The sequence below is a fragment of the Oncorhynchus mykiss genome, chromosome 16 (assembly GCF_013265735.2).
Source record: "Oncorhynchus mykiss isolate Arlee chromosome 16, USDA_OmykA_1.1, whole genome shotgun sequence".
Lineage (NCBI taxonomy): Eukaryota > Metazoa > Chordata > Actinopteri > Salmoniformes > Salmonidae > Oncorhynchus > Oncorhynchus mykiss.
In genome coordinates, this window is record NC_048580.1 from 563740 (window position 1) to 589340 (window position 25601).

General features: G+C 44.3%; 1 protein-coding gene across 4 annotated transcripts in view; it reads left to right on the forward strand.

Annotated features, from left to right (window-relative positions):
• Window positions 1-25601, forward strand: part of LOC110517286 (signal-induced proliferation-associated 1-like protein 2) — a 317547-nt gene that overhangs the window by 105468 nt on the left and 186478 nt on the right. For all 4 annotated transcript variants that reach the window (XM_036945905.1, XM_036945907.1, XM_036945906.1 and 1 more), the window contains exons 4-5: window positions 17484-17652; window positions 17911-18591. In XM_036945905.1, the coding sequence (XP_036801800.1) occupies window positions 17484-17652; window positions 17911-18591 (850 nt within the window). The remainder of the gene's footprint in view (window positions 1-17483; window positions 17653-17910; window positions 18592-25601) is intronic.

Here is a 25601-nt window from a genome sequence, read left to right on the forward strand (position 1 = left end):
GAATGGACATGGGAGGACGTTATGGACAGCAAGAGTATGGAATATACTACTTGGGAGGAGATAGACAGGTGGGCGGTCGACCCAGGGAGAGTGCCGGAGCCCGCCTGGGATTCGATGGAGCAGTGCGCGGAAGGTTACCGGAGAATGGAGTTGGCGAAGCAAGCACGGCGGCGCGGAAGGAAGCACGAGAGTCAGCCCCAAAAATGTATTGGGGGGGGCTCACAGGGAGTATGGCTACACCAGGTAGGAGACCTGCGCAAACTCCCTGTGCTTACCGGGGAGCTAGAGAGACTGGGCAGGCACCGTGTTATGCTGTGGTGCGCACGGTGTCTCCAGTGTGGGTGCATAGCCCTGTGCGGTACATTCCAGCTCCGCGTATCGGCCGGTCTAGAGTGAGCATCGAGCCAAGTGCCATGAAGCCGGCTCTACGCATCTGGTCTCCAGTGCGTCTCCTTGGGCCGGCTTACATGGCACCAGCCTTGCGCTCGGTGTCTCCGGTTCGCCTGCATAGCCCAGTGCGGGCTATTCCACCTCGCCGCACTGGCAGGGCGACCGGGAGCTTTCAACCAGGTAAGGTTGGGCAGGCTCGGTGCTCAAGAGCTCCAGTGCGCCTGCACGGTCCGGTCTATCCAGTACCACCTCCACGCATCAGCCCTCCGGTGGCAGTTCCCTGCACCATGCTTCCTGTGCGTGTTCTCGGCCCAGTACCACCAGTGCCAGCACCACGCATCAGGCCTACAGTGCGCCTCATCTGTCCAGCGCTGCCAGAGCCTTCCTCCTCTCCAGCGCTGCCGGAGTCTCCCGCCTATCTAGCGCTGCCAGAGCCTTCCTCCTCTACAGCGCTGCCGGAGTCTCCCGCCTGTTCAGCGCAGTTGGAGCCTTCCTCCTCTCCAGCGCTGCCGGAGTCTCCCACCTGTTTAGCGCTGCCAGAGCCTTCCGTCTCTACAGCGCTGCCGGAGTCTCCAGTCTGCAAGGAGCTGCCAGTCTGCAAGGAGCTGCCAGTCTGCAAGGAGCTGCCAGTCTGCAAGGAGCTGCCAGTCTGCAAGGAGCTGCCAGTCTGCACTGAGTCGCCAGAGCTGCCAGTCTGCAGGATGCCGCCAGAGCTGCCAGTCTGCAAGGAGCCGCCAGAGCTGCCAGTCTGTATGGAGCAGCCAGGGCCGCCAGTCAGCATGGAGCAGCCAGAGCCGCCAGTCAGCATGGAGCAGCCAGAGCCGCCAGTCAGCATAGAGCAGCCAGAGCCGCCAGTCAGCATGGAGCAGCCAGAGCCGCCAGTCAGCATGGAGCAGCCAGAGCCGCCAGTCAGCATGGAGCAGCCAGAGCCGCCAGTCAGCATGTATCAGCCAGTCAGCATGGAGTAGCCGGAGAAGCCAGTCAGCATGGAGCAGCCAGAGCTGCCAGTCAGCCAGGATCTTCCAGATCCGCCAGTCAGCCAGGATCCGCTATTCAGCCAGGATCCGCCATTCAGCCAGGATCTTCCAGAACCGCCAGTCAGCCAGGATCCGCCATTCAGCCAGGATCCGCCAGTCAGCCGGGATCTGCCAGAACTGCCAGTCAGCCAGGATCTGCCAGAACTGCCAGCCAGCCGGGATCTGCCAGAGCCAACTACCTGCCTGGGCTTCCTCTCAGTGCTGAGCTTCCTCTCAGTGCTGAGCTTCCTCTCAGTGCTGAGCTTCCTCTCAGTGCTGAGCTACCCCTCTGTCCCGAGCTACCCCTCTGTCCCGAGTTGCCCCTCTGTCCCGAGTTGCCCCTCTGTCCCGAGTTGCCCCTCTGTCCCGAGTTGCCCCTCTGTCCCGAGCTGTCCCTCTGTCCCGAGTTGCCCCTCTGTCCCGAGCTGCCATTAAGTAGGGTCGCCGTGGTTAGGAGGCCACGGAAGCGGACAAGGTGGGGGACTAAGACTATGGTGAGGTGGGGGCCACGTCCAGCACCAGAGCCGCCACCGCGGACAGATGCCCACCCACACCCTCCCCTATAGGTTTAGGTTGTGCGTTCGGAGTCCGCACCTTGGAGGGGGGGTACTGTCACGTTCTGACCATCGTTCGTGTGTGTTTTCCTTGTTTTAGTGTTGTTCAGGACGTGAGCTGGGTGGGCATTCTATGTTGTATGTCTGGTTTGTCTATTTCTATGTTTGGCCTGATATGGTTCTCAATCAGAGGCAAGTGTTAGTCATTGTCTCTGATTGGGAACCATATTTAGGTAGCCTGTTTGGTGTTGGGGTTTGTTGGGTGATTGTTCCTGTCTCTGTGTTTGTTTGCACCAGATAGGCTGTATAGGTTTTCACGTTACGTTTGTTGTTTTTGTATCGTTCGTGTTTTCTTCTTTATTAAATATGTATCAAGAATACCACGCTGCATTTTGGTCCGACTCTCCTTCACCTAAAGAAAACCGTTACACCCCATTAGTTCTTGCCAAGGCAGCAGCTACTCTTCCTGGGGTTTATTATGGATCCCCATTAGTTCCTGCCAATACAGCAGCTACTCTTCCTGGGGTTTATTATGGATTCCTATTAGTTCCTGGCAAGGCAGCAGCTACTCTTCCTGGGGTTTATTATGGATCCCCATTAGTTCCTGCCAAGACAGCAGCTACTCTTCCTGGGGTTTATTATGGATCCCCATTAGTTCCTGTCAAGGCAGCAGCTATTCTTCCTGGGGTTTATTATGGATCCCCATTAGTCCCTGCCAAGGCAGCAGCTACTCTTCCTGGGGTTTATTATGGATCCCCATTAGTTCCTGTCAAGGCAGCAGCTATTCTTCCTGGGGTTTATTATGGATCCCCATTAGTCCCTGCCAAGGCAGCAGCTACTCTTCCTGAAGTTTATTATGGATCCCCATTAGTTCCTGCCAATACAGCAGCTACTCTTCCTGGGGTTTATTATGGATTCCTATTAGTTCCTGGCAAGGCAGCAGCTACTCTTCCTGGGGTTTATTATGGATCCCCATTAGTTCCTGCCAAGGCAGCAGCTACTCTTCCTGGGGTTTATTATGGATCCCCATTAGTTCCTGTCAAGGCAGCAGCTATTCTTCCTGGGGTTTATTATGGATCCCCATTAGTCCCTGCCAAGGCAGCAGCTACTCTTCCTGGGGTTTATTATGGATCCCCATTAGTTCCTGCCAAGACAGCAGCTACTCTTCCTGGGGTTTATTATGGATTCCCATTAGTTCCTGCCAAGGCAGCAGCTACTCTTCCTGGGGTTTATTATGGATCCCCATTAGTTCCTGTCAAGGCAGCAGCTATTCTTCCTGGGGTTTATTATGGATCCCCATTAGTCCCTGCCAAGGCAGCAGCTACTCTTCCTGGGGTTTATTATGGATCCCCATTAGTTCCTGCCAAGGCAGTAGCTACTCTTCCTGGGGTTTATTATGGATCCCCATTAGTTCCTGCCAAGACAGCAGCTACTCTTCCTGGGGTTTATTATGGATTCCCATTATTTCCTGCCAAGGCAGCAGCTACTCTTCCTGGGGTTTATTATGGATTCCCATTAGTTCCTGCCAAGGCAGCAGCTACTCTTCCTGGGGTTTATTATGGATCCCCATTAGTTCCTGCCAAGGCAGTAGCTACTCTTCCTGGGGTTTGTTATGGATCCCCATTAGTTCCTGCCAAGACAGCAGCTACTCTTCCTGGGGTTTATTATGGATTCCCATTAGTTCCTGCCAAGGCAGCAGCTACTCTTCCTGGGGTTTATTATGGATTCCCATTAGTTCCTGCCAAGGCAGCAGCTACTCTTCCTGGGGTTTATTATGGATTCCCATTTGTTCCTGTCAAGGCAGCAGATATTCTTCCTGGGGTTTATTATGGATCCCCATTAGTTCCTGCCAAGACAGCAGCTACTCTTCCTGGGGTTTATTATGGATCCCCATTAGTTCCTGCCAAGGCAGAAGCTACTCTTCCTGGGGTTTATTATGGATCCCCATTAGTTCCTGCCAAGGCAGCAGCTACTCTTCCTGGGCTTTATTATGGATCCCCATTAGTTCCTGCCAAGGCAGTAGCTACTCTTCCTGGGGTTTATTATAGATCCCCATTAGTTCCTGCCAAGGCAGTAGCTACTCTTCCTGGGGTTTATTATGGATCCCCATTAGTTCCTGCCAAGACAGCAGCTACTCTTCCTGGGTTTTATTATGAATCTCCATTAGTTCCTGCCAAGGCAGCAGCTACTCTTCCTGGGGTTTATTATGAATCTCCATTAGTTCCTGCCAAGGCAGCAGCTACTCTTCCTGGGGTTTATTATGGATCTCCATTAGTTCCTGCCAAGACAGCAGCTTCCCCAGAAGTATACAGAATGGTGTTGTCTGCGTAGAGGTGGATCAAGGAATCACCCGCAGCAAGAGCGACATCATTGATATATACAGAGAAGAGACTCTGCCCGAGAATTGAACCCTGTGGCACCCCCATAGAGACTGCCAGAGGTCCGGACAACAGGCCCTCCGATTTGACACACTGAACTCTATCAGAGAAATAGTTGGTGAATCAGGCGAGGCAATCATTTGGGAAACCAAGTCTGTTGAGCTAACAGTTGAGCTCTGAAGATAGATGGGGGCAATCAGTTCACATATGGTGTCCAGGGCACAGCTGGGGGCAGAAGTTGGTCTATAGCAAGTGGCAATGTTGAGAGACTTCTTTCTGAAAAGGTGGATTTTTAAAAGTAGAAGCTCAAATTGTCTGGGCACAGAGCTGGATAGTAAAACAGAACTCTGCAGGCTATCGCTGCAGTAGATTGCAACTCCGCCCCCTTTGGCAGTTCTATCTTGTCGGAAGATGTTATAGTTAGGGATGGAAATTCCAGGGTTTATGGTGGACTTCCTTAGCCAGGATTCAGACACGGCTAAGGCATCCGGGTTGGAGGAGTGTGCTAAAGCAGTGAATAAAACAAACTTAGGAAGGAGGCTTCTAATGTTAACATCCATGAAACCAAGGCTTTTACGGTTGCAGAAGTCAACAAATGAGAGCGCCTGGATTAACCTCTACATCACCAGAGGAACAGAGGAGGAGTAGGATAAGGGTACGGCTAGAGGCTATAAGGACTGGGCGTCTAGTACGTTGGGAACAGAGAGTAAAAGGAGCTTTCTGGGCATGGTAGAATAGATTCAAGGGATAATGTACAGTATGATAGGATGTGAATACAGTGGAGGTAAACGTAGGCATTGAGTGATGATGAGAGAGATATTGTCACGAGAAACATCATTTAAACCAGGTGGGGTCACCGCATGTGTGGGAGATGGAACTAAAGGGTTAGCTAAGGCGTATTGAGCAGGGCTAGAGGCTCTACAGTGAGATAAGGCAATAATAACTAACCAAAACAGCAATGGACAAGGCATATTGATATTACGGAGAGGCATGCATAGCCGAGTGATCATAGGGTCCAGTGAGTAGCTGGGCGAGCTGGAGACACAGCGATTCAGACAGCTAGCGGGCCGGGGCTAGCAGGCTAGCAGAAGGGCCTTAAAGGGACGTCGCAATGGAAGAAGTCAGTTCTAGCCCCTTTGTGCTGTTACAGACCAGTTATGATGGATCAGCCGGGCTCCGGGTAGTAAAAGGGTCGAGACCAATAGGCAAAATAGGATATCAAGTACATTTTAAAAATTGGCTGATGGATTTCTTCAGCTAACAGTCCCGTGTGCTCCAGACAGCTATCGGGCCGCGGCTAGCAGGCTAGCAGATGGGCATTCTTGGGATGTTGGGCGGATTACGTTGGTAGTCCATTCGTGATGGATTGGCGGGGCAATTAAAGGGGTCCAGGCAAGTTGGTAAAATAGGTATAGTAGCCCAAGGAGTGGCTGATGGACCTCTTCAGGTTGCCAGGAGATTGGCCTAGCATAGGCTAGCTCCAGGCTAATTGGTGCTTGCTTCGGGACAGAGACGATAGCCAGGGGAAGCCAATCGGATAGCAGCTAGCTAGCTGTGATGATCCAGTTGAAGAGGTTCAGAGCTTGAGGTAGGAATCCGGGGATATGCAGAGTAAGACCACTGATACGCTCTGGGTTGAATCGCATTGTTCAGACTGGCAGGAGTTGTCCGGGCTAAAGGTTAACTGATGACCGCTAGCTGTGTCTAGTAGCTAGTTAGCTGGCTATCTTCTGTTGGGGGTTCCGGTTCCGAAGTGAAGGAAATAGCAGAACAATACCTCATTGTGTGAGGCGGTTGCAGGAGAGTATGTTGAAGTTGTAAGTGCTGTGCTGAATGCCCTTCTCTGTAAGCATGTTGAACGTTTGTTGTCAATTTGTTTACTGTAAAATAGCTGTATCTGGTCAAATACTGGGGCGGCAGGTAACCTGAGGTCACACACTTTCTAGTAGGCTTAGCTTTAAGATATGGCAAATAGGAATATCATCCTCTATTATCCTCAGTCATTTTCCATCCAAGTTGTCAGACCACGGTAGCTTGTAATTGCTGATTTATTTAACTTCTTCCACACTCAAAATTACACTGCTTGTCTTTCATAATTTTATCAGTTGTGATGAATGATCCATCTAATTTAATGAATGATGGAGCTGAGTTTGCCTTTTTTCCCAACATTTAATTTAATGTGCTCCAAAGCTTTTTACTATCATTCTTTATGTCATTTATCTTTGTTTCATAGTGTAGTTTCTTCTTCTTTTAATTCAATTTAGATAAATTATTCCTCCATTTGCAGTACGTTTGCCAATCGGTTGTGCTGCCACACTTTTTTGCCATTCCTTTTGCCTCATCCCTCTCAACCATACCATTTTTTAATTCCTCATCAATCCACAGGGATTTAACAGTTTTCTTAATGGGTGCATGCTTATTAGTAACTGGAATGACCAATTTCATAAATGTGTCAAGTGCAGCGTCTGGTTGCTCGTCATCATACACCACGGACAAACAAATATTATTTGCCAAAACAACATAGGAATCACTACAAAACATATTGTATGACCTCGTATACACTATATCAGGCCCAGCCTTTGGAACTATAGTTTTGCTAGATATGGCTACAAGAGCATATTGTGATCAATGTATTTGGATATTGCTTTAAAGCACATCTCTGTAGCATTAGTAAAGATGTGTTCAGTACATGTTGATGATTTCATTCCTTTTTCTAACTAGAGATTGTCAGAATATGGATATCATCTGTTACTAGCAAATTATTCATTTTGAACCTTGCTTCTTAAAGCTACATATGTTAACGTGGGCAGTTTTGAGCACTTTTCTGGGATGCTTGCATCTTTTCATTGCTTTACTTGAACGCTTAGCAGAAGTAGATGTTCTCTTGGTATTTATGTTAGTGCAGGGTGAGCTGCACACAGTGGACTTCCTACTAGGGCATACCACAGTGCTAACAGTATAACTCTGGTTCATAGGCACAAGAGTACTGCATACAATAGCTGTAGGATCAGCTGAGGCATTCAGGGTAGTGAGAGGGACATCAATTAGGTTACTTACATTGTGTCTACCAACACCCCTGGGAGAATGTACATTTGATAAAGATTTATGATGACTCAGCGACAAAATGGTAGGGATTAACTGAGATGGATTTGGGTCATTGATAAGTCATTGTCTCAACACAGCCTTATAATGCTGTGAAAGGATCCAGGAACCCAAGTGATTTGGGTGGATCCCATCCTCCTTATAATACTGTGAAAGGATCCAAGAACCCAAGTGATTTGGGTGGATCCCATCCTCCTTATAATACTGTGAAAGGATCCAGGAACCCAAGTGATCTGGGTGGATCACATCCTCCTTATAATACTGTGAAAGGATCCAGGAACCTAAGTGATTTGGGTGGATCCCATCCTCCTTATAAAACAAGCTTTGATTCCAGAAGGTATCAACATTGTCAGTAAATGTTCCACCCAGAGAGCTGCAATAGTCTGGTAGCCAGTTATGGGAAGGATAACAGTCAGCTGAACCGTTCAATGCCAAAATTTAGGGAGGGCAGAGAGACTGACATTATATGACGTTTGTTGATGTCAAGTAGAGACCCAATCAGTTCTTTAAAATCAATCTTCAGCTGTTCTGAGATGCCCTTCATAATGTAATTGAATCCCACATGAACTATTATAGACTGAATGTCCTGATGCAGGTTTATAATGTTAGGGAGCAGATTATTGATGTCCTGATGCATGTTTATGTCTGGGAGCAGGTTATTGATGTCCTGATGCAGGTTTATGTCTGGGAGCAGCTTATTGACGTCCTGATGCAGGTTTATAATGTCTGGGAGCAGCTTATTGATGTCCTGATGCTGGTTTATAATGTTAGGGAGTAGATTATTGATGTCTTGATGCAGGTTTATAATGTCAGGGAGCAGATTATTGATGTCCTGATGCAGGTTTATAATGTTAGGGAGCAGATTATTGATGTCCTGATGCAGGTTTATAATGTTAGGGAGCAGATTATTGATGTCCTGATGCAGGTTTATAATGTTAGGGAGCAGATTATTGATGTCCTGATGCTGGTTTATAATGTTAGGGAGCAGATTATTGATGTCCTGATGCTGGTTTATAATGTTAGGGAGTAGATTATTGATGTCCTGATGCAGGTTTATAATGTTAGGGAGCAGATTATTGATGTCCTGATGCTGGTTTATAATGTTAGGGAGCAGATTATTGATGTCCTGATGCTGGTTTATAATGTTAGGGAGCAGATTATTGATGTCTTGATGCAGGTTTATAATGTTAGGGAGTAGATTATTGATGTCCTGGTGCAGGTTTATGTCTGGGAGCAGGTTATTGATGTCCTGATGCAGGTTTATGTCTGGCAGCAGTTTATTGACGTCCTGATGCAGGTTTATAATGCCTGGGAGCAGGTTATTGATGTCCTGATGCAGATTTATAATGTTAGGGAGCATCTTATTGATGTTCTGTACTCGTGCTCCTGGAGAGGACAACGTTTTGTGTCTCAGGAACTGAGACATTTCTCGCCAATGAACGTCCCAATACAACGGCCTGAGAACCAGATGGAGAAATCTGCCCATTCTTACCTCTCACACAATTTGTTGAACATTTAATGGGCCCATAAGAAGCAAGATAGGGTACGCCCGCTGCTCCCAGCGATAGGCAGAGCCCCTGTCAGATCCAGAGAGGGAAAAGAGCCGAACTGGACGACGAAGCTGCTGCTGGATCAGCGTAGTTGGAGTCAGCACAGCCGTCCCAGACACAGCAGTCACAGACACAGCCGTCCCAGACACAGCCGTCACAGACACAGCAGTCACAGGCACAGGCAGTCCCAGACACAGGCCGTCCCAGACACAGGCCGTCCCAGACACAGGCCGTCCCAGACACAGGCCGTCCCAGACACAGCCGTCCCAGACACAGCCAGTCACAGACACAGCCGTCCCAGACACAGGCCGTCCCAGACACAGGCCGTCCCAGACAGAGGCCGTCCCAGACACAGGCCGTCCTAGACACAGGCAGTCCCAGACACAGGCAGTCCCAGTCACAGGCAGTCCCAGTGATGAAGGTGCAGGTAGATCAGGCACCAGTGCAGTGAATCTCTTCTTTATGTCAATCTGCTCCGAACCTCTCGCAGTCACTCTAATCCACTTCGCAGCATGCCACTGTCTTCGGTTTCCACGACTTGTGACATGGGACCAACACTGATTGGAACATTCTTCTTGCTGTTCTCCGTCTACTTCACTAGTAGATGGAGGAGGAGAAGCAGATGGAGACGACTTCTTTGGCAGGCTAGTTATCGGTAGCACAGTCCATTCAGATAGCGATAGATGACGACAAGGCAGGGAAACATCCATCAGGCCCGAGCGGCGTCCTGCCAAAGGAGTTGTGAACGAGAAAGTTCCAATTTGCGTTTTCCCCATACATTTGCTCAGATTTTAGATTTGCTTGCTAAGCCACCTCATAGCCATAAACACAGGTTCTACCGCACTGGACATGGTCGTTGATATTCCAGGCTAAGCGGCTCCATTGCAACCTAGCTATCTACTAGGTGTTGACACTTATGAATAAACAAAAGTAAAAACACAGTAAAACTTTGGAAACAACAGGAGGAGTCCACATCGTTACAGGAGGAGTCCACATCGTTACAGGAGGAGTCCACATCGTTACAGGAGGAGTCCACATCGTTACAGGAGGAGTCCACATCGTTACAGGAGGAGTCCACATCGTTACAGGAGGAGTCCACATCGTTACAGGAGGAGTCCACATCGTTACAGGAGGAATCCACATAGTTACAGGAGGAGTCCACATCGTTACAGGAGGAATCCACATCGTTACAGGAGGAGTCCACATCGTTACAGGAGGAATCCACATCGTTACAGGAGGAATCCACATCGTTACAGGACGAATCCACATCGTTACAGGACGAATCCACATCGTTACAGGAGGAATCCACATCGTTACAGGAGGTATCCACAGAGTTACAGGAGGTTTCCACATCATTACAGGAGGAGTACACATCGTTACAGGAGGAGTCCAAATCGTTACAGGAGGAATCCACATCGTTACAGGAGGTTTCCACATCGTTACAGGAGGAGTCCACATCGTTACAGTGTTGTAATGATGTGCAAATAGTTAAAGTACAAAAAGGAAACTAGATAAACATAAAAATGGGTTGTATTTACAATGGTGTTTGTTCTTCACTGGTTGCCATTTTCTTTTTTCAACAGGTCACAAATAGTACTGCTGTGATGTCATACTGTGGAATTCCACCCAATAGATATGGGAGTTTATAAAGATTGGAATTCTTTGTGTGTCTGTGTAATCTGATGGAAATATGTGTCTCTAATATGGTCGTACAGTTTCCACCTCATTTTGTGGGCAGTGTGCACATAGCTTGTCTTCTCTTGAGAGGCAAGTCTACTCACTGCGACCTCTATCAATAGCAAGGCTATGCTTACTGAGTCTGTACATAGTCAAAGCTTTCCTTAATTTTGGGTCAGTCACAGTGGTCAGGTATTCTGACACTGTGTACTCTCTGTTTAGGGCCAAATAGCATTCTAGTTTGCTAGGTTTTTAGATTAATTCTTTCCAATATGTCAAGTAATTATCTTTTTGTTTTCTCATGATTTGGTTGGGTCTAATTGTGCTGCTGTCCTGGGGCTCTGTGGGGTGTGTTTGTGAACAGAGCTCCAGGACCAGCTTGATTAGGGGACTCTTCTCCAGGTTCATCTCTCTGTAGGTGATGGATTTGCTATGGAAGGTTTGGGAATCACTTCCTTTTAGGTGGTTGTAGAATTAGCAGGTATTGGCATAATTCTGCTCTGCATACATTATTTGGTGTTTTACGTTGTACACAGAGGATATTTTTGCAGAATTCTGCATGCGGAGTCACAATTTGGTGTTTGTCCCGTTTTGTGAATTCTTGGTTGATGAGCGGACCCCAGACCTCACAACAATAAAGGGCAATGGGCTCTGTAACTGATTCAAGTATTTTTTGCAAGAGCTTGCTTTGTCTCTCAGATCGTTCACAGCTTTGTGGAAGTTACCTGTGGAGCTGATGTTTAGGCTGAGATATGTCTTGTTTGGTGTGTACTCTAGGGCAACAGTTTCTAGATGGAATTTGTATTTCTGGGCAAATTGACCTTTTTGGGAACACCATTATTTTGAGATTTATTCAGAAGATCTGTGCAGAAGATCGATGTGCTGCAATTTGTTGATATACAGTATATGTTGAAGAGGGTGGGGCTTAAGCTGCATCCCTGTCTCACCCCACAGCCCTGAGGAAAGAAATGTGTGTTTATCAATTTGTTGTTTGTGTTAATGGATTTTATAATGTCGTATATATTTTTCCCCAACACCACTTCCCATCGATTTGTATAGCAGACACTCATGCCAAATTGAGTCAAAAGATTTGTTGAAATCAAGAAAGCATGAGAAGTCTTAGCCTTTGTTTTGGTTTGTTTCTTTGTCAGTTAGAATGTTCAGGGTGAAAACGTGGTCTGTCGTATTGTAATTTGGTAAAAAGCCAATTTGACATTTACTCAGTACACTGTTTTCATTGAGGAAATGTATGAGTCTGCTGTAAATGATAAGGTTGCTGTTGACGCATATCCCACGGTAGTTATTGGGGTCAAATTTGTCTCCACTTTTGTGGATTGAGGTGATCAGTACTAGGTTACAATTATTGGGGAAGACACCAGAGCTGAGGATGATGTTAAAGAGTTTGAGTTTTGTGGTCTGTATATTTTATAATTGAATTTAAGCCACAGGGCTTTTTGGGTTGGAGGGTTTGTATTTGGCCCTTTAGTTCATTCATTGCAATTTAATTCACGTCGTATAAATAATTGGAGACCGGCGAAGGAATAGGGGGGTTTAATACTCCAACCAAAATATACAACATGCCATGAAAAGCCACAGGGATGAAGCCCAAAACAAACACGTATACACAAACAAAAGAGGTTAAACTTAACTTAAACTTAATATTAAATACAAGGGACGAGAACCCTAAGAACAATAAACAGGACGAGATCCTTAATAATGAGTGCACAATACACGCAGCACAAAAGCCGAAATAACAAAGCACAGGTACTCACACACGAAAGGACATGGGAACAAAAACTGACCAGACAAAGGTGAACAGAGGGCACATTTACAGTTGTCGTAAGTTTACATGCAATTTAGCCAAATACATTAAACTCGTTTTTTCACAATTCCTGACATTTAATCCTAGTAAGAATTCCCTGTTTTAGGTCAGTTAGGATCACCACTTTATTTTAAGAATGTGAAATGTCAGAATAATAGTAGAGAGAATGATTTAGTTCAGCTTTTATTTATTTCATCACATTCCCAGTGGGTCAGAAGTTTACATACACTCAATTAGTATTTGGTAGCGTTGCCTTTAAATTATTTAAGGTTAGGTGGGTCAAACGTTTTGGGTAGACTTCCACAAGCTTCCCACAATAAGTTGGGTTTTGGCCCATTCCTCCTGACAGAGCTGGTGTAACTGAATCAGGTTTGTAGGATCCTTGCTCGCACACGCCTTTTCAGTTCTGCCCACACATTTTCTATAAGATTGATGTAAGGGCTTTGTGATGGCCAATCCAATACCTTGACTATGTTGTCCTTAAAACCTGTTGATGCGAGGAGTTCCTCTAGAGGAACACCTCCCCCCCCCGTTCAGCTCAAACCGTGGCGCATGGAACGCAAAAATATTCTTAGAAATATTTAACCTCCACACATTAACAAGTCCAATAGCTCAAATGAAAGATAAACACCTTGTTCATCTACCCAGCATGTCAGATTTTTTAAATGTTTTACGGCGAAAACACACCACATATTTATATTAGACCACCACCGAAACCAAGACAAGCGGCAGCCATTTTGTCCCAGAAAATATAAAATTATAAAAGCAGGATTAAAAAATAAATCGCTCACTAACCTTTTGAAAATCTTCATCAGATGACAGTAATAGGACATGTTACACAGTACATTTTTTTTTTTCAATAATATGCCATATATATCCATAAATGTCCATTTACAATGTGCTCATGTTCAGAAATTACTCAAAAATGCCCGCAGGAAATCTAGGTAGCTCGGCAAGATAACGTAAATAGACATCATAAACTTTGGCTAAATATACATGTTCTACATATAGTTAGAAAGATACACTGCTTCTTTATGCAACCGCTTTGGTACATTTATTTTTAACGTTACAGAAATCGCACACTATTCAATTTGCTGAGACGGCGCTCAGATATAAGCTACATTTCTCCGTAATGTTGGAGTCAACAGAAACACAGATTTAAGCATAAATATTCCCTTACCTTCGATGGTCTTCGTTCAGAATGTTCTGGAAGGGTTCATACTTACCCAATACATCGTTTGGTTTCAAGTCTTGCGTCTTTGTATTAGCTACAGCTAATAACATCAGCTGAAATGCACCCAAAATGTCCTCTGGTCCGGAAACGTTGCGCATCAAAACTTCAAAATTACATATTATATGTCGACTAAACAGGTCAAACTAAGTGCAGAAGCAAGCTTTATGATGTTTTTAACACACAAAACAAATTTCAATTCAACCGGGCATCGTTTGCTCTTCCCAGGAGTGCTGGAACAAAGGAATGGCTGTGACCAATTCTCGCGCGATTTGAACGATTAAACGCTCTACAGAAAGAGGACATCTAGTGGAAGAGATGGAAAGTGTCCCCAGATCCATAAGTGGTCGGGAAGGGTGGGGGCGATGACGTCAAAGTTGCTCCAACTTTCTTGACCACAAAAACTAGTTTGGAAGAATGCATGCCCTGTGAGTTCTGCTATACTTACAGACATAATTCCAACGATTTTAGAAGCTTTAGAGTGTTTTCTATCCAATAATAATTATTATATGCATATATTAGCAATTTTTTTTTTTTCAGTTTACTAGGGGTACCCAATTTCTCCAAAGGGGGCGTAAATCTGCCATGCCCTCAAAGAGCTATTTTGCCACAACTTTGGAAGTATGCTTGGGATCATTGTACATTTGGAAGACCCATTTGCAACCAAGCTTTAACTTCCTGACTGATGTCTTGAGATGTTGCTTCAATATATCTACATAATTTTCTTCTCTCATGATGCCATCTATTTTGTGAAGTGCACTAGTCCCTCCTGCAGCAAAGCACCCCCACAACATGATGCTGCCACCTCCGTGCTTCACGGTTGGGATGGTGTTCTTCGGCTTGCAAGCCTCCCCCTTTGTCCTCCAAACATAACGATGGTCATTATGGCCAAAAAGTTATATTTCTGTTTCATCAGACCAGTGGGCATTTCTCTAAAAAGTACAATCTTTGTCCCCATGTGCAGTTGCAAACCGTAGTCTGGCTTTTTTATGGTGGTTTTGGAGCAGTGGCTTCTTCCTTGCTGAGCGGCCTTTCAGGTTTTGTGGATATAGGACTCGTTTTACTGTGGATTAAGATACTTGTGTACGTGTTTCCTCCAGCATCTTCACAAGGTCCTTTGCTGTTGTTCTGGGATTGATTTGCACTTTTTGCATCAAAGTACTTTCATCTCTAGGAGACTAGGAGTCTAGGAGTCTTCTTCCTGAGCGGTATGACGGTTGTGTCGTCCCATGGTGTTTATAGTTGCGTACTAATGTTTGTACAGATGAACCTGGTACCTTCAGGCGTTTGGAAATTGCTCCCAATGATGAACCAGACTTGTGGAGGTCTACAGTGTTTTTTTGGCCTGATTTCTTTAGATTTTCTCATGATGTCAAGCAATGGAGCACTGAGTTTGAAGGTTGACCTTGAAATACATCCACAGGTACACCTCCAATTGACTCAAATTATGTCAATTACCCTATCAGAAGCTTCTAAAGCCATGACATTTTCTGGAATTTTCCAAGTTGTTAAAGTCACAGTCAACTTAGTATATGTAAACTTCTGATCCACTGGAATTGTTATACAGTGAATTATAAGTGAAATAATCTATATGTAAACAATTGTTGGAAAAATTACTTGTGTCATGCACAAAGTAGATGTCCTAACCGACTTGCCAAAACTATAGTTTGTTAGCAAGAAATTTGTGGAGTGGTTGAAAAACGAGTTTTAATGACTCCAACCTAAGTGTATGTAAACCTGACTTCAACTGTATACACATACTAATCAGGGGGAATGGGAACCAGGTTAATGTGACAAGACAGTCCGGGTGGTAATGAATCCAGTTCAGTGACAACTAGAAGGCCGGTGACGTAGACCGCCGGAGCTGGAGAACGGAATGAGCAGCAGTACCGGGGTTCGATCCGTGGCAAGTGGGTTCAGGTAGCCTTTAATAGTTGATTATATAATTTGTAATTGATCATGTCTATGTTTTTGCTGTTTATTCTTTGTTATAGCGCCAAATAGATTGGAGAAGTGGTTTATCCATAAATCTCTGTTTTAGATATATAACTCTCCGTATTGTTGTTTGTTTAGTGTTTTCCAATTTTCCCAGAAGTGGTTAGATTCTAGATTTTCTTCATTTACATCTGACGTGCTGTTCCTTCTGTTTCCGGAGTGTATTTTGGTATTGTTTTAGTGATTCACCATCGACTCAGGTTTTCCTTCTGTTTCCGGAGTGTATTTTGGTATTGTTTTAGTGATTCACCATCGACTCAGGTTTTCCTTCTGTTTCCGGAGTGTATTTTGGTATTGTTTTAGTGATTCACCATCGACTCAGGTTTTCCTTCTGTTTCCGGAGTGTATTTTGGTATTGTTTTAGTGATTCACCATCGACTCAGGTTTTCCTTGTGTTTCCGGAGTGTATTTTGGTATTGTTTTAGTGATTCACCATAGACTCAGGTTTTCTGGGTCTACGTTTTTGGTTGGATAGGTTTCTCCATTTCTTTCTTAGGTTTTTGCATTCTTAGTCAAACCATTTGTCATTGTTCTTAATTTTCTAAGGTTCTCACCTTGGCAATTTTAGATTTGATAGGGAAGCTGAGAGGTCAAATATACTGTCTAGGTTTTCTACTGCCAAGTTTACACCTTCACTATTACAGTGAAACGTTTTGCCCAGGAAGTTGTCTAGAAGCAAAATAATTTGTTGCCTAATTATTTTGGGGTAATTTTCCACAATACTTCCCTTCCATCTATAGCATTTCTTAATATTATTCCGTTTCTTTGACTTTGATGCCTCATGATTGAGTATTGCTCTGTTCAAGTAGAGTGTGATTTTGCTGTGATTTAATAGGGTATCAGTGGACTGACTGAACGCTCTGAGAGACTCTGGGTTGAGGTCAATGATAAAGTAGTCTACAGCACTATTGCCAAGAGATGAGCTGTAGGTGTACCTACCATAGGAGTCCCCTCGAAACCTACCATTGACTATGTACATACCCAGGATGTAACAGAGCTGCAGGAGTTATGACCGGTTTTGGTACGTTATGTTGTCGTAGTTGTGTCTAGGAGGGCATATGGGGGAGGGAATGCTGTCACCTCCAGGCAGGTGTTTGTCCCCCTGTGTGCTGAGGGTGTCAGGTTCTTGTCCAGTTCTGGCTTTTAGGTCTCCACAGACTAGTACATGTCCCTGGGCCTGGAAATGATTGATTTCCCCCTCCAGGATGGGGATTCTAGTGTGGGGATATACTGTAGGTGGCACACAGGATGACACTTTTCTCTGTTGAGATCATTTCCTTTTGAATTTCTAGCCAAATGTAAAATGTGCCTGTTTTGATTAATTCAATAGACTGAGTTAGTTCCTTCTCAATAACAAATTAGCATACCCCCTGAGTCCCTTCCCTGTTTCACACCTGGTAGTTTAGTGGATGGGACTTCCAGCTCTCTGTAACCTTGAGGGCAACCAGTGGGTCCGTATCCTATATACCAGGTTTCTTGTAGGATGACATTGTCTGTATTCTGATTTCTTTGGTGAAGTCCAATTTCCTGCCTTTGAGTTCCTGCTCTCTCTCTCTCTCTTTTTCTCTCTATTTTTTTCTCTCTCTCTCTCTCTCTCTCTCTCTCTCTCTCTCTCTCTCTCTCTCTCTCTCTCTCTCTCTCTCTCTCTCTCTCTCTCTCTCTCTCTCTCTCTCTCTCTCTTTCTCTCTCTCTATGTGTGTGTCTCTCTCTCTGTCTCTACATTTGTCCCATCAAGGACTATAATGGTTGCTATCCCTTTGTGCTGCAGACGGCCACCCAGATCTCCAGAGGGGAGATAGTGAGGATGGCAGGGTACGACTACGTGGATCCCTCCATCTTCTACTCCAGAGAGAGAGAGAAGAACTTCATGGGACGCCTGAAGTCTGACTCATCTGAGACCTCTATGTTCAGGAAGCTGAGGACCATCAAGAGCGAAGGTCTGTAGAGGTCTATGTGTCTAGTTTTTAATGCGTGGAGCACTTTACATCTTTCAATGAAAAGCGTGTTATAAATAAAAAGTATTAATAATGTTGTTATTATTGAAGGTGACGGTTCAGGCTGTTTAACCACCTGCCAATTTCCACTGTATCTAGATTATGTTTCAATTCTATCTCAACTCTGATTCTGTCTGCATATTCCGCTTATTGTTGCCAGCACCATTTAAATGTCAGGGAATTGTGTGTCTGATTGTGTAGGAGATGGGTTCAGGCTGTCTCTGGATCAGGATGACAGGAGACCCCTCAGCTTCCAGAAGTGTTTTGCCCACTACGACGTGCAGAGTGTCCTGTTTAACATCAGTGAGGCTGTGGCCAGTAGGGCCACTCTCAGCCAGAGGAAGAACACAACCACTGGGGCCTCGGCTGCTTCACAGTACCAACCTGGAGCCAGAGGGGGTAGTGGAGCTCCAGGTTTAGGACCAGGACTTGGGCCGGGAGGTGGCCCGGGGACAGGGGTAGGACTGGGGGCAGAGGGAGGGCAAGGAGGTGGTCTTAGTAGTGGAACTACCAGTACCTCCATGTTTGAGTCTCCTCTGGGCTCCCGAGAGGACCTGAACCCCAAAGAGAACCTGGACCAGGACGAGGGCGACGGGAAGAACAACAGACTAGTCCTGGGGTGCCCCCACTTCCGTAATGAGATCGGTGGAGAAGGGGAGCGCAGAATCAGTCTCTCCAGGGCTAACAGCGCCTCTTACAGTGGTGGAGGAGAGAGCTGCAGCTTCGAGTCCTCCCTCTCGTCCCACTGTACCAACGCTGGGGTGTCGGTGTTGGAGGTCCCTAGAGAGAACCAGCCTATACACAGAGAGAAGGTGAAGAGATACATTATAGAACATATTGATCTGGGAGCATTCTACTACCACAAGTTCTTCTATGGGAAAGGTAAGAATTACGTTCCTGCACACAATTACATTGATGGAAGCTAAAAATATATCTGCAATTTTAAAGCTGATTAACCCCCTAAAAAAAAAAAAAAATATATATATATATATATATATATATATATATATATGCTGTATATACAGTTGAAGTCGTAAGTTTACATAAACCTTAGCCAAATACATTTAAACTCAATTTTTCACAATTCCTGACATTTAATCCTAGTAAAAATGCACAGTCTTAGGTCAGTTAGGATCACCACTTTATTTTAAGAATGTGAAATGTCAGAATAATAGTAGAGAGAATGATTTATTTCAGCTTTTATTTATTTCGTTAAATTCCCAATGGGTCAGAAGATTACATACACTCAATTAGTATTTGGTAGCGTTGCCTTTAAATTGTTTAACTTGGGTCAAATGTTTTGGGTAGCCTTCCACAAGCTTCCCACAATGAGTTGGGTTTTGGCCCATTCCTCCTGACAGAGCTGGTGTAACTGAGTCAGGTTTGTAGGATCCTTGCTCGCACACGCTTTTTCAGTTCGGCCCACAAATTTTCAATAGGATTGAGGTCATGGCTTTGTGATGGCCACCCCAATACCTTGACGTTGTTGTCCTTAAGCCATTTTGCCACAACTTTGGAAGTATGCTTGGGGTCATTGTCCATTTGGAAGACCCATTTGCGACCAAGCTTTAACTTCCTGACTGATGTCTTGAGATGTTGCTTCAATATATCCACATAATTTTCCTTTCTCAGGACGCCATCTATTTTGTGAAGTGCACCAGCCCCTCCTGCAGCAAAGCACCCCCACAACATGATGCTGCCACCCCGGAGCTTCACGGTTGGGATGGTGTTCCTCGGCTTGCAATCCTCGCCCTTTTCCTCCAAACATAACGATGGTCATTATGGCCAAACAGTTCTACTTTTGTTTCATCAGACCAGAGGACATTTCTCCAAAAAGTATGATCTTTGTCCCCATGTGCAGTTGCAAACCGTAGTCTGGCTTTTTTATGGCGGTTTTGGAGAAGGCTTCTTCCTTGCTGAGTGGCCTTTCAGGTTATGTCGATATAGGACTCGTTTTACTGTGGATATAGGTACTTTTGAACCTGTTTCCTCCAGCATCTTCACAAGGTCCTTTGCTGTTGTTTTGGGATTGATTTGCACTTTTTGCACCAAAGTACGTTCATCTCTAGGAGACAGAATGCGTCTCCTTCCTGAGCAGTATGACATCTGTGTGGTCCCATGGTGTTTATACTTGCATACTATTGTTTGTACATATGAACGTGGTACCTTCAGGCTTTTGGAAATTGCTCCCAACGATGAACCAGACTTGTGGAGGTCTTGGCTGATTTCTTTTAATGTTCCTATGATGTCAAGCATAGAGGCACTGAGTTTGAAGGTAGGCCTTGAAATAAACTTCCGACTTCAACTGTACCCCCTTCCCCTTCCATAGACTTACACTTCAAGATCATCTAATCATTCAAGGGTTTTCTTTATTTTTTTATATTTTCTACATTGTAGAATAATAGGGAAAACATCAAAACTATGAAATAACACATATGCAATCATGTAGTAACCAAAAAAGTGTTAAACATATCAAAATATATTTTATATTTAAGATTCTTCAAATAGCCACCCTTTGCCTTGATGACAGCTTTGCACACTCTTGGCATTCTCTCAACCAGCTTCACCTGGAATGCTTTTCCCATCAGTCTTGAAGGAGTTCCCACATATGCTGAGCACTTGTTGGCTGCTTTTCTTTCACTTTACGGTTCGACACATCCCAACCTCTCTGATCTCCCCATCCCGGATCCGGGATCGTGAATACAGACTCAAGCTCATTACCATAACGCAACGTTAACTATTCATGAAAATCACAAATGAAATGAAATAAATATGCCATCTCTCAAGCTTAGCCTTTTGTAAACAACACTGTCATCTCAGATTTTCAAAATATACTTCTCAACCATAGGAAAACAATAATTTGTGTAAAAGTAGCTAGCTAGCGTAGCATTTAGCGTTAGTATTAGCGTTAGCATCCAGCAACATTTCAACAAAAACATAAAAGCCTTCAAATAAAATAATTTACCTTTGAAGAACTTCGGATGTTTTCAATGAGGAGACTCTCAGTTAGATAGCAAATGCTCAGTTTTTCCAAAAAGATTCTTTGTGTATTAGAAATAGCTCCGTTTTGTACATCACATTTGGCTACCAAAAAAAAACGAAAATTCAGTCCTCAAAACGCGAACTTTTTTCCAAATTAACTCCATAATATCGACTGAAAACATGGCAAACGTTGTTTAGAATCAACCCTCAAGGTGTTTTTCACATATCTCTTCGATGATATATCGTTCGTGGAAGCATGGTTTCTCCTCTCAATCAAATGGAAAAATACTTGCACCTGGCTTTGCGCACCAATTTCGACGCAGGACACCAGGCGGACACTTGGAAAATGTAGTCTCTTATGGTCAATCTTCCAATGATATGCCTACAAATACGTCACAATGCTGCCGACATCTTGGGGAAACGGCAGAAGGTCTAAGCTTATTCCTGTCGCATTCACAGCCATATAAGGAGACATTAGAAAACAGAGCTTCAGAAATTCTGCTCATTTCCTGTTTGACGTTTCATCTTGGTTTCGCCTGTAGAATGAGTTCTGGGGCACTTACAGACAATATCTTTGCAGATTCTGAAACTTCAGAGTGTTTTCTTTCCAAAACTAATATGCATAGTCGAGCATCTTTTCGTGACAAAATATCGCTCTTAAAACGGGAACGTTTTTTCCCAAAAATGAAATGGCGCCCCTAGAGATCCAACAGGTTAATCTCAATTGGGTTGAGGTCATGGGTGAGGTCATGGGTGATTATGGAGGCCAGGTCATCTGATGCAGCACTCCATCACTCTCCTTCTTGGTAAAATAGCCCTTACACAGCCTGGAGGTGTGCCGGGTCTTGTCCTGTTGAAAAACAAATGATAGTCCCACTAAGCCCAAACCAGATGGGATGGAGTATCGCTGCAGAATGCTCTGGTAGACAGGCTGGTTAAGTGTGCCTTAAATTCTAAATAAATCACAGATAGTGCCACCAGCAAAGCACCCCACACCATAACACCTCTTCCTCCATGCTTCACTGTGGGAAATAAACATGCAGAGATCATCCGTTCATCCACACACATCTCACAAGATGGTGGTTGGATCCTGGATTCCAGACCAAAGCAAGTCTCCAGACCAAAGCAAGTCTCTTCTTCTTTTTGTTGTCCTTTAGTAGTGGTTTCTTTGCAACATTTCAACCATGCAGGCCTGCTCCTGAACAGTTGATGTTGAGATGTGTCTGTTACTTGAACTCTGTGAAGCATATATTCATCCCCCCTCCTCTCCCCTTGAACTATTCCCCAGGTTGTCAATGAGAATGTGTTTAAAATAAGGGTTAAATAAAACAATTCTGAGGCTGGTAACTCTAATGAACTAATCCTCTGCAGCAGAGTGTAATGGGTGTTGGTGGCAGGGGAGTCAGGCGCAGGAGAACGAACTTGGTATAAACGGAGCAGTTTAATAAATGCCTAAAAAACTCAGAAAACAACAATATACAAAATAATTAAAGTGGGTACAAAACCCGTCGCACACCAGAACATAACATACAACAAACAATCACCGACATGAGGGGAAACAGAGGGTAAAATACACAACATGGAATCGGTATGATTGGAACCAGGTGTCAAGGAAGACAAAACCAAATAGAAAATGGATCAGCGATGGCTAGAAGGTCGGTGAGGTCGGTGAGGTCGGCCGCCGAACAAGGAGAGGGACCGACTTCTCCGGAAGTCGTGACACAGAGGTAACTCTTCCATTCCTGCGGTGGTCCTCATGAGAGCCAGTTAACTCTCTAATGAACTGATCCTCTGCAGCAGATGTAACTCTGGGTCTTCCTTTCCTGTGGCGGTCCTCATGAGAGCCAGTTTCATCATAGCGCTGGATGGTTTTATCGACCGCACTTGAAGAACATCAAAGTTCTTGACATTTTCTGTATTGACTGACCTTCATGTCTTAAAGTAATGATGGACTGTTGTTTCTCTTTGTTTATTTGAGCTTTTCTTGCCATAATATGGACTTGGTCGTTTACCAAATAGGGCCATTTCCCTGTCACAACACAACTGAGGCTCAAACGCATTAAGAAGGATAAAAATTCCACACATTAACTTTAAAGAAGGCACACCTGTTAATTAATTGAAATGCATTCCAAGTGACTACCTCATGAAGCTGGTTGAGAGAATGCCAAGAGTGTGCAAAACTGTCATCAAGGCAAAGAGTGTCTATTTGAAGAATCTCAAATATAAAATATATTTTGATTTGTTGAATACTTTTGAGGTAACTACATTATTCCATATGTGTTATTTCATAGTGTTGATGTCTTCACTATTATTCTACAATGTAGAAAATAGTAATAATGAAGAGAAAACCTTGAATGAGTAGGTGTTCTAAAACTTTAGACCGATGTTGTATATAATAGTAATCATATACCTTACTTTTGACAGAAGTTTTATCAGTTTCTGAGAAACAGCTGGAAATGACAGAACCACCACTAATTAGTGGTTTTCAGACTGTAAATGATCAATGGGTACATCTGGTCCCCTCCTGGCCAGGAGTTCTCAGACAGACTACTTGTTTGCTTACTTTACTTTTCACACTATAAAAAACAAACAATGTTTTTCTCCTAGTGGAGACCCAGTCCCTCTAGTTCTCAACCAGTTATGTTCTCTGTTAACAACAGAGAGAGCTGTGTGTGTGTGTGTGTGTGTGTGTGTGTGTGTGTGTGTGTGTGTGTGTGTGTGTGTGTGTGTGTGTGTGTGTGTGTGTGTGTGTGTGTGTGTGTGTGTGTGTGTGCGTGTGCGGTGTGTGTTTTTAGTGTGTGTGTGTTCAGTGTTTTTAGTGTTGCTGTGTTCAGTGTTTTTAGAGTGTGTGTTTTCAGTGTGTGTGTTTTTAGTGTGTGCTATTTTCTTTTTTCTTTTTTTTCACATTTGTAATGTGAGAAGTAAGGTGGTGAGGGTTAGGGGGGTGTCAGCATTAAACCTTGGGGCCAAACCACAGCACAGTCCCAGAGATCCTCATTAAAACACCACTGTGTCTGACTCTGAAAATACCACCTCTTTCTCTCCACTCAATTCAACACCATGCAGGTAGTGTGTTTCCTCTCTCTCTCAGTATATCTGAGTACCCATCCTAATCCCCTATAACAGTTGCTGCACCTGTCCACCATTATTGAGAAGACGTAAATTAATCAGTTTGAGACATGGAGAACACAAACATTCAGAGGGATATGACTCTCCAGTCACATGACCTCACATGGTGCAAGTGAACTGATTCTGTAGTTCTGTGTGTGTGTGTGTGTCTGTGTCTGTGTGTGTGTCAGTGAGCTGATTTTGTCTAGCAAGTGTGTAACAAGTCATGACTTCCTCTTCATACAGAAAAGAAAATAACCTCTACCTGTTATAATGGTGTCTGTAGTCCTCCACCTGTTATAATGGTGTTTGTAGTTCTCTACCTGTTATAATGATGTCTGTAGTTCTCTACCTGTTATAACGGTGTCTGTAGTTCTCTACCTGTTATAATGGTGTCTGTAGTCCTCCCCCTGTTATAATGGTGTCTGTAGTCCTCTACCTGTTATAATGGTGTCTGTAGTTCTCTACCTGTTATAATGATGTCTGTAGTTCTCTACCTGTTATAACGGTGTCTGTAGTCCTCCACCTGTTATACTGGTGTCTGTAGTTCTCTAGCTGTTATACTGGTGTCTGTAGTTCTCTAGCTGTTGTAATGGTGTCTGTAGTTCTCTAGCTGTTATAATGGTGTCTGTAGTCCTCCACCTGTTATAATGGTGTCTGTACTTCTCTACCTGTTATACTGGTGTCTGTAGTTCTCTACCTGTTATAATGGTGTCTGTAGTTCTCTACCTGTTATAATGGTGTCTGTAGTCCTCCACCTGTTCTACTGGTGTCTGTAGTCCTCTACCTGTTATAATGGTGTCTGTAGTTCTCTACCTGTTATAATGGTGTCTGTAGTACTCCTGTTATAATGGTGTCTGTAGTACTCTACCTGTTATAATGGTGTCTGTAGTTCTCTACCTGTTATTATGGTGTCTGTAGTTCTCTACCTGTTATAATGGTGTCTGTAGTCCTCTACCTTTTATAATGGTGTCTGTAGTTCCCCTGTTATAATGGTGTCTGTAGTTCTCTACCTGTTATAATGGTGTCTGTAGTTCTGTACCTGTTATAATGGTGTCTGTAGTACTCCTGTTATAATGGTGTCTGTAGTCCTCTACCTGTTATAATGGTGTCTGTAGTTCTCTACCTGTTATTATGGTTTCTGTAGTTCCCCTGTTATAATGGTGTCTTTAGTTCTCTACCTGTTATTATGGTGTCTGTAGTTCTCTACCTGTTATAATGGTGTCTGTAGTCCTCCACCTGTTATAATGGTGTCTGTACTTCTCTACCTGTTATAATGGTGTCTGTAGTTCTCTACCTGTTATAATGGTGTCTGTAGTTCTCTACCTGTTATAATGGTGTCTGTAGTCCTCCCCCTGTTATAATGGTGTCTGTAGTCCTCTACCTGTTATAATGGTGTCTGTAGTTCTCTACCTGTTATAATGATGTCTGTAGTTCTCTACCTGTTATAACGGTGTCTGTAGTCCTCCACCTGTTATACTGGTGTCTGTAGTTCTCTAGCTGTTATACTGGTGTCTGTAGTTCTCTAGCTGTTGTAATGGTGTCTGTAGTTCTCTAGCTGTTATAATGGTGTCTGTAGTCCTCCACCTGTTATAATGGTGTCTGTACTTCTCTACCTGTTATACTGGTGTCTGTAGTTCTCTACCTGTTATAATGGTGTCTGTAGTTCTCTACCTGTTATAATGGTGTCTGTAGTCCTCCACCTGTTCTACTGGTGTCTGTAGTCCTCTACCTGTTATAATGGTGTCTGTAGTTCTCTACCTGTTATAATGGTGTCTGTAGTACTCCTGTTATAATGGTGT